At 33.0% G+C, this 12419-nt stretch overlaps 1 protein-coding gene across 1 annotated transcript; it reads left to right on the top strand.

Moving 5' to 3' along the window:
• The first annotated feature begins 1771 nt into the window (after positions 1–1771).
• LOC122600136 (leucine aminopeptidase 1-like) lies at positions 1772–9362 on the top strand. The gene is made up of 10 exons (XM_043772801.1): positions 1772–2089; positions 3503–3923; positions 4435–4629; positions 5425–5650; positions 6152–6278; positions 6592–6687; positions 7781–7858; positions 8006–8066; positions 8324–8511; positions 8987–9362. The coding sequence occupies exons 1-10, from the start codon at positions 1829–1831 to the stop codon at positions 9116–9118; spliced, it is 1785 nt and encodes a 594-aa protein (XP_043628736.1). The 5' UTR covers positions 1772–1828; the 3' UTR covers positions 9119–9362.
• Positions 9363–12419: the final 3057 nt, after the last annotated feature.

Here is a 12419-nt window from a genome sequence, read left to right as displayed (position 1 = left end):
AATATGTATGGAAGTACCGAAGTATTATATGAATGACCATATGTGCACATGGATGTAGTTGGTGATCATGTGTACAAATAGTTATATGATCATATGTATACAAGTATACACAAGTATTTTACAAATGAATATTATATGAGATTAGTTGGTGAGAATGTGTGCATGAATGGTGTTATGATTACATGTATACTAGTATTTTGTAATCAATTTTTTTCCATAAAATTAGTTGGTGATCTCATGTGAATGAACAACCATATTAGTGATCACATGTGCGTAAATTATAAAAGTACAATATCACCCTTGTAAATAGTGATGGAAAAAGGTTTCTAAAGGTTCCTGCTTTTTTAAGAGTTCATTGAATAACCTTTCCCTATATATATATAGGGTAGCTTTCCGGTGAGAATATGTTGAAAATGAGAACAGTGAGAATAGTTTCTGGTCATTGGATGAAAAAAATTAAAGGCTAAGATGATTGAGGGTATTTTTGAAATATTTAATGGAATTAATGGTAAATATGTCTTTTTATTTATATTTTAAAGGACATTAAAGTAATTGAAAATGAAAAAGAAAAAAAAAACGAAAATATGCATACAAAATAACACTACGTTCACATGGCAGTTTTCCAATTGAAAGTTACATCACCTATATAGTTTGTAAACTCTAAATGTAGATTGTCGATTGGACCGTGTATATGCTGATCATACAATGTGCATTGTACATTAGAATTGCACTCATTTAAATGATGGTTAATTACGCTACAATGTCAAAAATGCTATTATGCTCGGTGTTGGATATGAAGCCTAATTCGAGCGACTGAGGCATAACTTCTATAGAATATTACTTAATACTAGTAATATGATATGATATTATTTTTATTGGGCGAAGGGAACACCATATATTTAAGGGATGTGATATTTGTATCAATTCTTTTAATATTCTTACAACACTGTATAAATGTCATTACGGACTGTACAAATATCAATTGCACAAATGTGATAAAATAATTAAAATATGTAGTACTAATATCAATTCCTTTTATTTAATCTCTCATCTTTCCTTTTCTCTCTTCCATGTCATCAATCTCTCTCCCATCTCATTTTACAAAGAATGATCATCTATTCTTATCTTTCATCTCTTTATTTTATTTTATTTTTTAATTTAAAAAAAGCATAAATTAACTAAATTAGAGAGTGAAAGCAAGTAGAATTTCATGAGCCCATGTCATTTTTCATCTCACATTTGTCATTTTTCTCCATCCCATTTGGGAGGAAATGGTGCTGCAAATGGTACCATGTGGTATCAAGCCAACATGGTTAGAAATGGATGTGATTTTTCTAATAATCAAATTCATACAAATTAAAAAATTTAAAGACATAATATATACAAAATGTGAATAAGTTTTAAAAAAATATATATATGGAAGAAACTATATAAAAATCTGAAATCTTTAAAAATTGAGATTTTTTAAAATTCAATCAACCTTTACAAATAAAAATAAGATAATTTATAATTATTAGATTAAAATTAAATTAAATTAAATATTTAAATTTATTTTAAAAGGTTCACTATAGTTGATTTTTTAAAAATAAATTTAATTATGATGCACGTAAAATACAACGAATGTATTGCACGTAAGGTGTTTTTGTTTTCATCTATAGCGAATGTATAAATTTTTCAGAATACGATAAAGAAAATGTATCGTATGATTGTTTAAACCAAACCCCGTAAGTCAATCTCTCCTCTTTTCTCAGACAGTCATTCCTTGACTCATCCTCTTCTTCCCTAACTTGCTTACCATATTTTTTTTAAAAATTATTTTTATAAAAAAATGGCAGCACACATTAGACTAGCAGCAGCTTCATCATCATCTTCATCTATCACACTTCTTTCTTCATCATCATCTTCCACCATTTTCACCAAAATTAAATCAATACCCCATTTGGGTTTTTCATTTTCAGTCACTAATTCTACATTTTTCCACCCTTTTTCAGTCACTAATTCTACAAAAACATGGAAACGTATGAATCATACACTCATTGCTAAAGCTTCTCTGGGTCTCACTTATCCTGCAGTAATCGAACCCCACAAGGTCTTTTTCTTTAAAGTCATGTTATTTTTTTGATTTTTGTTTGATGCACGTAAGGTGTTTGATGAAATGCTTATTGTTTTGATTGGTGTTTTTTGTGTGTAATAATACAAGCATTGCATATATAGACTGTACTAGTTTGATAAACTTGGTTGGTTTTAGTTTGCGTAAAATAGTAATGTAGTTACATGTTATAAGCCGGAGGTGTTTTGGAAGCCGGCGTCCTAGTCAAACTAGCATTGGGTAGGGGTACGCGTCTCTACATCAGCCCTGCACACCGATGGGATTGGGTATTGTTGTTTTTATTGTTGTAGTTACACAAACGGTCTATCTGGGTTGTCGTGTTTGCTTTTTTTTTCGGTCGTTTTTGAAAAAAAGATATGTTTTATGTCCCATTCTAGTCATTAAAAGTGTGTTTTAGTGGGTTATTTTTGTCCGAATGAGAAGTGTTTTGGTCTTTGTTGTTTACATAATTGACTAAATAATAAGACATTTGCTTTTTGTGACCAAAGCAGAACAAATTTAACTATAGAGACATAATCTTTTCTTTTTATTTTCGTTGTTGTTGTCAATCAGGAAATTCAAATGTTTAGTCTCTGGTTATGTAGAAGTGACAGGGTTGGTAACATCAATGGCTGATTTGAATAAGTTAGTTGGAATGAGTAGTGTTCTTTGTATATGGTTGCAGGTTGCCTGAAAAACAATTTTGTGTGTATTGGTGTTTTCTATTGAAAGGCCTTCTGATTTTGGCGAAGCTCGTAATTGCATGTGAATTTTGTGGTGTTACTATTATGTTTTCTTGGTGTAAGTAGCTGTACTTGCATATGGTTTGTAGCCGTTTGGTTCATTTTAATAGATGAGTTTTTTTGTTTGTTGAGAATTTAGCTGGGACTTCTTGAACTTTGTTAGTGTTTAATCAAAATGAGGCAACAACATATGGATCCATATTAATGCGTACCTTGCATATAATATGGAAAGAGATTAGCCAGAAACTGATTATTAACCAAGTGTGATATAATTTCCACTAGATTATGATAAAGATGGTTAAATGAATAGTGAAATACTCAATAGGGAGCAATTATAGCTTACGAATTAGGTAACCCTAAGGGCTTTAGGTCACTTATGAGCATATCATATGACAGACCCATAAATGGTAAAAATAAACCTATTTCATAGAACATTTCTCTTCCATGCTAGTCTGACATTCCTTTATTAATTTGATATGCTGCATCTGAAGTTCTAAACCTTACTGAGATTATATATGTTTTGTGGTATTGTCAGTTAATCGGAGAAAAATCTTTCATCACCTAGGGTACACAATCAAATCGTTGTAGAATTACCTGATATTTAATCGTTTATTGACGTATTATAGTGACCAAAATACTGAATAGTTGTCTCTGTTTTGTAATATGAAAGTTCTCTTTTGCCGCAAAAGATATAGATCTGGCTGAATGGAAAGGAGATATACTAGCAGTTGGTGTCACAGAGAAAGACATGATAAAAGATGAAAACTTAAAATTTCAAAACTCTGTCCTGAAGAAACTAGATTTACATTTGAACGGGTTGTTATCTGAAGTATCTGCCGAGGAAGACTTCACTGGAAAGGCTGGACAGTCAACTATACTTAGGCTTTCTGGTCTTGGTACGAAGCGAGTCAGTTTGGTCGGGCTCGGAAAAGGACTCACTGGTTCGTCTACTTCTGCTTATCGGAGTCTTGGTGAATCCGTGGCATCGGCCGCTAAGGCTTCTCAGGCTAACAATGTTGCTGTTACACTTGCTTCTACACAGGAACTAACTCCTGAACTCAAGCTGGCCACAGCTTCATCGATAGCAACCGGTACGTTTCGTGGTTTCATTTTATAATTGAACAATATTGTGTGTCTATTAAAGGTAGACATCGCCCATGCACTTAAAAATGGGTCAATTCAGGTTATATTTGATATATAACCAGCCGGTAGATAAATTTTTAAGAAGTGACAGAATAGGAAATGGGTCAAATAGGTTGAATGGTCAAACGGGTGAAAGGTCGCCAAAACTGAAATTTCAATGCATAAACTTTACTATTAACTATATCATATTATTCTAAAAGTTAGGTTGATTAAAGTAACATTACAGTTTTCTAATCATTTTTGGCTTACTGGAAGTTTAGACGCAAACAAATGTTTTTGGCACTATTGTTTCGTGTCAATCCGCCTGACCAAGACTATTTTGACTTGCTTAACGGTCTACCCAATTTTCTGAATCTTTTGTATATCATGATTCTTGATTTGTTAGCATGTGCCTTATTGCAAGGCTGGGAAACCACCTATTCCTGAAAAGTTTGAATCTTATGTTTTGTATTGTCATAGGTGCATTGCTGGGAACTTATGAAGATAACAGATTTAAGTCAGAGTCTAAGAAGCTGGCTCTTAAGTCCATTGACTTTCTTGGTCTTGGGACTGGACCTGAGCTAGAAAAGAAACTTAAATACACAGAAGATGTTTGTGCAGGGGTTATACTGGGGAAAGAGCTTGTAAATGCACCTCCAAATGTACTTACTCCTGGTTAGTTATCCTTTTCATCTTACTATCTGTCAGTGCTCAAAGTAGGGGGTGTTTGGACGTGCATTTTGAAAGGGTTTTATTTGATTTAAAATTACCAGAACAATATAATGAGCTGTAATAAAACAAACTGTATAAGATTCTGTTTCGATGTGCTTTTGTAGTTGTGATGATCAGACAATCAGTGTTAGACAAATGTGATTTATTTAGAGAACTGACGCATAATTTTATCTTGGGAAATGATAGTGGAAGTCTCGAGTTAGGTTACACCGTTAGAAGAGGGGATATACTAACAATTCGTTCAACCCTTCGATAATCAACTTTTTTTGCAGCGGGTATGAAATGGTGATGGATCATCCAAAATTGATTATATAACCTCTAAATGATCAGAATCAGAATCTATTCAAATTGCAAGAAACGAGATAATGATTTAAAAATGTAATCCAAAAGCCACCATAATAATAGTCCATCTGCTAAAGTTTGTTAAAAAGTTGATCTCCACCAAGAAAAAAGAAAAATAAAACGTGCAGTTTCAAACAGTGTTACAGCTTACTCTTAAATAATATTATTTATCCATTTTTAGTGGTGGACAATATATTGGAACAAATTAGAAGAATAAGACGGATTGTAATTTTGTGACGTGAGAGATTAAGACAATGAAATGTGTGAAAACTCCATAACAATCGCATTTAGAATGCTCATATAATCCACTATATAGTATTTTGTTTTGATAGTTCATTTTTAGCACTCTGTTCCAATAATTACCGATTTAATTGTGTGTGTGTGGTTATGCTGCAGAGGTACTTGCGGAAGAGGCTGAGAAGATTGCTTCGACACATAGTGATGTTTTCACAACAACAATTCTGGATACAGAGCAATGCAAAGAACTGAAAATGGGTTCTTATCTTGGTGTTGCTGCTGCTTCTACAAATCCCCCTAAATTTATTCATTTATGTTACAAACCGCCAACTGGAGCAGTCAAAACCAAGCTTGCATTAGTGGGCAAGGGATTGACTTTTGACAGGTAATTTTTACTTGTAAATCCATGGGTATAATTTCGCTAGGGCTAATTAGATTTGAAGGTAAGTGATCAAATTTTTAGGAACCAACTTTTCTTAGGCTGGTAAAAATCATCATAATTATAAATTGATTTGATCGAGGGCAACTGACCTCCGGAAATTTTGATGCAAGTTAATTTGTCCTGGTTCAGTACTTCAGTCAGTCAAGAGTAGAGACATGGCTGCTTATGTGTTTGTAACATTGTCCATGTTGACTATTTTCTGTCGTGGTTCTTGGCACCTGAAAACATGTTATTTTAGGTATTTTTTTATATCAGAAAATTTGAAGCTTTAATAGTTATGTAAAGGAGAAATTTGGCCAAAGGTTGTTATGCTTTTATGCAATTCACATGTTGGTAATAATGCTTGTTATTGTCTCTTTACAGTGTCATGTTTATGATGCTTCCCTTATTTGCTAATATTCTCTTTATATTGGTAATTGCAATAATGGTATTTTATTTTTGCAGTGGTGGTTACAACATTAAGACAGGACCTGGTTGTTTAATAGAGCTCATGAAGTTTGATATGGGAGGTTCGGCAGCGGTTTTAGGTGCTGCAAAAGCTCTTGGTCAAATTAAACCGGCTGGAGTAGAGGTGAGGCTTTGGTAGAGGTGAACAAAGAAATCTGATAACTTTCAAACCAAATTTTAGGTTTTAAAAGTTGCAGTGGTTAAATTTCGCAGCTCAGATTCTGGTTACCTGTTTAACAAAATAAACCAATGCAAATCATTTATTTACTAGAATTAGTGTGTACATACATATATATGTATACAAATTTACATGCATATATACATACACTCAAGCTCTTGGCTTAAGATTAATTCAGTATGTGAACTTAAAGTTCTTAGAGAAGAGATGTTTTTTGAACCCTGTGATATGTGGTTGACTTATGGTATTGGCATTGCAGGTACATTTTATTGTAGCAGCTTGTGAAAACATGATAAGTGGAACAGCAATGAGACCTGGAGACATATTAACAGCCTCAAATGGGAAGACAATCGAGGTACCTTGTCCTGTCTACTTTGGTATATTATTTCATTGGCTCCTATGAGTTCAGTAATGTACATTTTTGTCTCATGTAAAAGCTTGAACTTAGGCATACTATTGAAATATTATTTATATCTCTGTAAGAGAAGAAATAACTAATGTTTTCACTGTCCTAATTAATTTAAATCCTTCGTCTTTTGGATATTCTATAAGAACTGTATAAACAAGAATAAGAATAATAAAATAATGGTAATTGGAAGGAAACCCCCTGATTCCATTCTAGGAAATACCTAATTAGTATATAACAATTATGATAGTGAAATAGTGAATCCTAATTCACTTTTGAACAGTGTATCAGGGAGCCTGGCAGGCTACTGGGTAATGATAATACTTCTAAATATAGTGTCTACGTTTTCATTTGATTTTTGCTTTATACAATTAATTGTGTAAAGTTACTATATTTTCATTATTTTCCCGTACAATTAATTATTCAAATGATTGTTATATTCTGTGATGGTATACGACAATATGTATGGAATGCAAATTACTGTTATATGCCTATATGTTAATTGGTATATGATTTTTGGTAGCTACCAACTTCGATTTTTTTTGTTTGTTTAGTTTTTCCTTTTCGGTTTTGTTGTTATCCTTTGCTTTTAGGTTATGTTTTTAAACAAAGTACTATGTTTTCATTTGTTTTTTGCTCCATCCTTGGAAAGATCTCCCCCCAAGCTTTTTTGTTTTTTTGCTTTCAAATGATTGTTATATCTTATATTGTAATGTTATTTGACAATATCTATGAAAGTTTACATACAGGTTATGCAAATAATTGTTATGTTATGTTGGTATATAACTATATAATGGTAGGGATATGTATGTACATATTTAAATGTATAGATATCCTTAAACAAGATACGAAGTCAAAGATTTGGTTGTAACATCAAAACAGTGAACTACCTATTGTCATGTCCATATTATTTCTCTTATTTTTAAATATAGTCTTGGAAAACCCGTAGCAATGTGCGGGGCTTTCCTACTCATTATTGAGATTATTATTCAACTTCATAAATTGGCTGGTTATTGTGTTCTTGATCCATATGTCGTTCCAGGTTAACAACACTGATGCAGAAGGTAGACTTACACTTGCTGATGCTTTAGTGTATGCTTGTAACCAAGGTGTAGACAAGGTATTTCTTCTGTGGCATCTAATGGCAGCATTGTTTTATGATCTGTCTTAAGATGAAACCGTCACTTAGCTTGTCCTCTAAGGTTGCTTCTCGTGTTGATCTTGTGCCAATACCCGCATCTCACATCATATTAAAATATTTCCGCAGATAGTTGATTTGGCCACATTGACTGGGGCCTGTATTGTTGCTCTTGGGCCTTCAATTGCAGGTAACATGATTTAAACATTTAGATTTGGTAATTTGAGTCGGTTTTATCAATTGAAAAATAGCAGCCTACGTACATATTTGTCCCAAAGTAGACAATGTACTTTGTAAGACATCAATATGTTTAACGCATTTGATGGTTACGTCATATGTTTTCATATAAACGTACTTTACAAATTTTACTGGGTAAAATTTTACTTCAGTTATGTGCCTACACGGCTACAAGTGGTATTTTGTAAAACATCAATTTGGATATTACAGGCATCTTCACACCCAGCGATAGCCTAGCAAAAGAGGTGGTTGCAGCCTCAGAAGTTGCTGGAGAAAAACTTTGGAGGCTGCCAATGGAGGAGAGTTACTGGGAATCAATGAAATCAGGGGTTGCCGATATGGTCAATACTGGAGGCCGCCAGGGTGGTTCTATAACTGCAGCCCTTTTCTTGAAGCAGGTATCCCATTCGACCCCTTTTTCTTCCAATGTAATATTTTTACATGAAAAGTTGTTCAATAACTCTTTTGCTTTTAAATTGTTAATCAGGGATAGTAAAACGGGTATGGGATGGGATGGGTAACAAGCGGAAGGACTGTTGCAGAATGAAACAGGCGGGGTTCTTGGCCTGTTTTTGGCCATTTTTTTGTGGTTAGGCTCTTAAATATATTAGTCAGACAGTCTTGTGTTATGACAAATAATAATCTACTTGCTGAAATGAAATAACTGAACGGGCGTTAAGTCAAAACATTATACTTTGAGAAACTTTCATTTAGTATTTTCGTTTCACCCTAACTACTCAATCAACCTGTTTCCCTTCTAGCTCATCTTTATCTTATCTTGACCCATTAGGGATAAATCATAACCACTTTTACCAAATCATAAATAATTATTTTGCCACTACTATTGTCAATATGTCCTCACCTTCATGGCAGTTTGTTGATGAAAAAGTCGAATGGTTACATATTGACATGGCGGGTCCTGTTTGGAATGACAAGAAGAAAGCAGCAACAGGGTTTGCTGTTCCTACTTTGGTCGAATGGGTTGTGGCCAACTCGTCCTCTTGAGCCTTGGGTATATTCCTATATTACACTACCACAAAAGGAAAGTTTGTCATCGTTTCCATAAAGAGTCAAAATGTGGGAATACATGTAATTAATTTGTTATATGATAAACATATGTTTAGGGAAATAATCTGTAACTATTGTTCAAAATTTTGCGCATGACTGGATTGGGTACCGTTGGTATTTACAATGCCTATAGTTCACAATTTTGAAATTGGAGTGTTCGATCTAAATCTTGGGTGACAAATTCTCTACTTTGCCCATCTTCAATTTTTCAGTATTGTGCGTATGTAAAGGTTTACCAAGCCTCAGATGTTGATGTTGCCTTGTTGCTGTTGTGCAAACTGGGACCTTAGCAGTACAATTTACTAGGGGCAAAAAGGTAAAGTGGTTCAACTAGCAACCAATACCATGCTTAGTTATTCCAAGTGTCTTTATTGCAACCACTGGAGTTGGAGTTGGAGTTGCAGTTGGAGTTGGAGTTGATGGAGAAGAATTTATAATCTAATCAAGATATTATTTTTGATTTTAGTCAAATGAGTACTTTATTATTTTACACAAACTCATAAATCTTTTTATACACAAACTCATCAGTATTAACTTCATCCCCTTTCTAAAATAATAGTCTATCTTTGTGATGGAATTATAGACAAACCTTTAATTTTAAGCAAATGTTAAATAATTTTTAATATTATGGTGGAATATGATGAATTTTAGAAGATTAATAGTATGCGCCGAGGTCTATCATCAAAATAAAAAACTTGGAAATGTTTAGGTTAAATTAAATAAGAGTTTTAGGTATTTAACCTTTGAAAAAGTTCGGACAAATTACAAAAAAATTTTAAGAAATTATTGTATAACAACAAGAATACAAAACAAAGAGCCAATGAGGTTGGTGTCTTTATTAGTAAGGTCTTTGACGTAAGTATTTCACCCTGGTTTGAGTTACACTTTCTACATCTATGAGGCGGATAACATAGAAATAGGGGATGTTCTAGCATCTTTACATTTATTTATTTTTTTGGTCGGACAAATTTTTATTTTTTCATCTGATTCTGAGATTATTACGAAGATGTTTCGGAAGTCCTGGGATACCCAAACATATTCTTTCGAAGGTCTTTTTGGGAGCACCTATATCCCACCTTTGACAGGATTTTGTATCATTGCCATCCTACAGAAAAGCTCTAGGCGAGTGATTCCGTTACTATATTTTACGGCTTGTTATGATTTCAAGGATTTATGGTGGTTTTGGTGGCTTTACATGATGCCTACTAATGACAGATAGCTCCCCTATAGCTCTTCCACTGACCGGGCTCCCTATGCTTCCAGCATAGGCCGTTAGCCAACAACTTAAATAGATACAAAGTTAGTGTAACATAAACCAAATATGATGTGACATAATGAATGAGACAACGTTTTGTTCTAAAATGATCTATGATTGCGGGAACTACAATTGTACTCTATGAAATTCTGGACTATAATGCAAATCATAATGCATAATTGCATATTACACTTTAGGAATGAAAATAATGAACTATTATATCAAATCGTTTGTTAAGTGATTCATGTACTAGCTACAATAGTAAATGCCTAATGTAGGAAAGTGATGCCTAATTGACAATAGGGAGGAATGAAGCATGCATTCATTTGGATTAGTACCTCCAATTATAATTGTACCACATGAAACTATGACAAGCAACACTCATATTCATAAGAGGTATAAAAGTTGTATGACTTAGAACTAGCTAGCACATGGAATTTCATTACATATATTTACTGTGGTAAAAATATACTTGTACTTTAAAAAACTTAACAAGCTTAAAGGTACATTTGCATTATCTTATTTTTTGAACAACAGTACATCTGAATTATTAGAAGTTACAATACACATGAAGCATCTTGAAGACTTGAACTATTAAGTTATGCAGTTTAGAACAAGCTAGCTAACTATTTGATACACATAAAAATGTTTGTTTGACTAGTTAAGGTCGTGGTTTGGCAAATTGGGGTGTCGAATGCTACTGTTTGTAGAGTCGGATTAATTAAGTTATATCAATGAGTAAGAAAACGCTACTATGTAAACGTCTTGCAAGGTGATCGATATCAATAAGTCGATCCATATATATGCTCACTTTCTCAAGTCTTTCTTTGTCCCTTTAGATTTGCAGTTATTGGTTTGCAATTACTATATACATTTTAAATTTAGGGTTTAATATCCTGGAGTGTAAATAACTTTGTAACTTTTTCTATTGTGTATATGCATAAAAAATTTTGAACATTTTATGTAAGTATCTCGCTAAATTGAACGCATAATGTAAAAATGTATATGTGACAACTATATGAGCTGGCCACGTAAAAGTTTTTGATTGTTAAACGTAAAAATTTTACATTAAGTGTTGAATTTAGCGAGATACTTACATAAAATGTTTAAAATTTTTGATGCATACACAATAAAAAAAGTTGCAAAGTTAGTTACATTCCGATATACTTAACCATTAAATTTATGATCATACCAATCACATTAAAAAAAAACACACGAATAATATATTCTCTTAATTTATGTCTTCTGATATTAGATAAATTAACGATCATTTGTTAGTTAATATTATTTACTTGTTCGCATTTTGAGCCAATTTCATATGATTTTACTTATTTATTAGTTGCACAAGTATTTTTGTTGGTTCATTGGATAATTTGGATGTTTACGTACTTGTTTAGGAGCTAAATCGAATAAAAGACGATTCAAAATGATTATCATGTAAAGCGGCGATGTTAAAATTTGGTGAAGAATATTTGGTGACATTTAATCGATTTTTTGACCGAGCATACATCACAAAACACACGCCCCGCACAAGTGCACAACATTTTATTGGATACATTGTTTACAGATAGTTTGTTGTTGACTGACCAATAACACCCAGCCACATCGCCACATGCACCAACCTTTCATTCATCTATTGATTCTTGCGGCTAGAAAGAAGCACACAATTTTTGTTGGGTTCTTCCTTTCTTTGACTGACCAATCGGCGTAGACAACAACATTCACATTATTTGTGTGGCTCATATTTTCGGACAAGAAGAAAGAAAAAACGAAGATATATATAGAGAGGCAAAAACATTTTGAAGGGGAGAACAAGCGCAACAGTAGGAGAGATAACTTTATATTTTCCGAGGTTTTTTTTTTTAAATAACTTTCAAAATAAGATGACATAAAACTCATGATCGATTATTTTTTTGTGTGTAAAAACAACTTTAGGGTTTGTAAAGATTGCAAGGTCTTCCTTAGAAAGGATTGCTACTTCTC

The sequence above is a fragment of the Erigeron canadensis genome, chromosome 5 (assembly GCF_010389155.1).
Source record: "Erigeron canadensis isolate Cc75 chromosome 5, C_canadensis_v1, whole genome shotgun sequence".
NCBI classification, from domain to species: Eukaryota; Viridiplantae; Streptophyta; class Magnoliopsida; order Asterales; family Asteraceae; genus Erigeron; species Erigeron canadensis.
The sequence above is the reverse complement of the archived record's forward strand: the minus strand, read 5'-3'. Positions and strand labels throughout refer to the sequence as shown.

Coding starts and splice junctions, on each gene's coding strand:
- LOC122600136 (XM_043772801.1), top strand. CDS start 1,829: ATGGCAGCACACATTAGACTAGCAGCAGCTTCATCATCATCTTCATCT. Junction 2,090..3,502: donor CAGTAATCGAACCCCACAAG/GTCTTTTTCTTT, acceptor GTAATATGAAAG/TTCTCTTTTGCCGCAAAAGA. Junction 7,859..8,005: donor GTAACCAAGGTGTAGACAAG/GTATTTCTTCTG, acceptor ATATTTCCGCAG/ATAGTTGATTTGGCCACATT.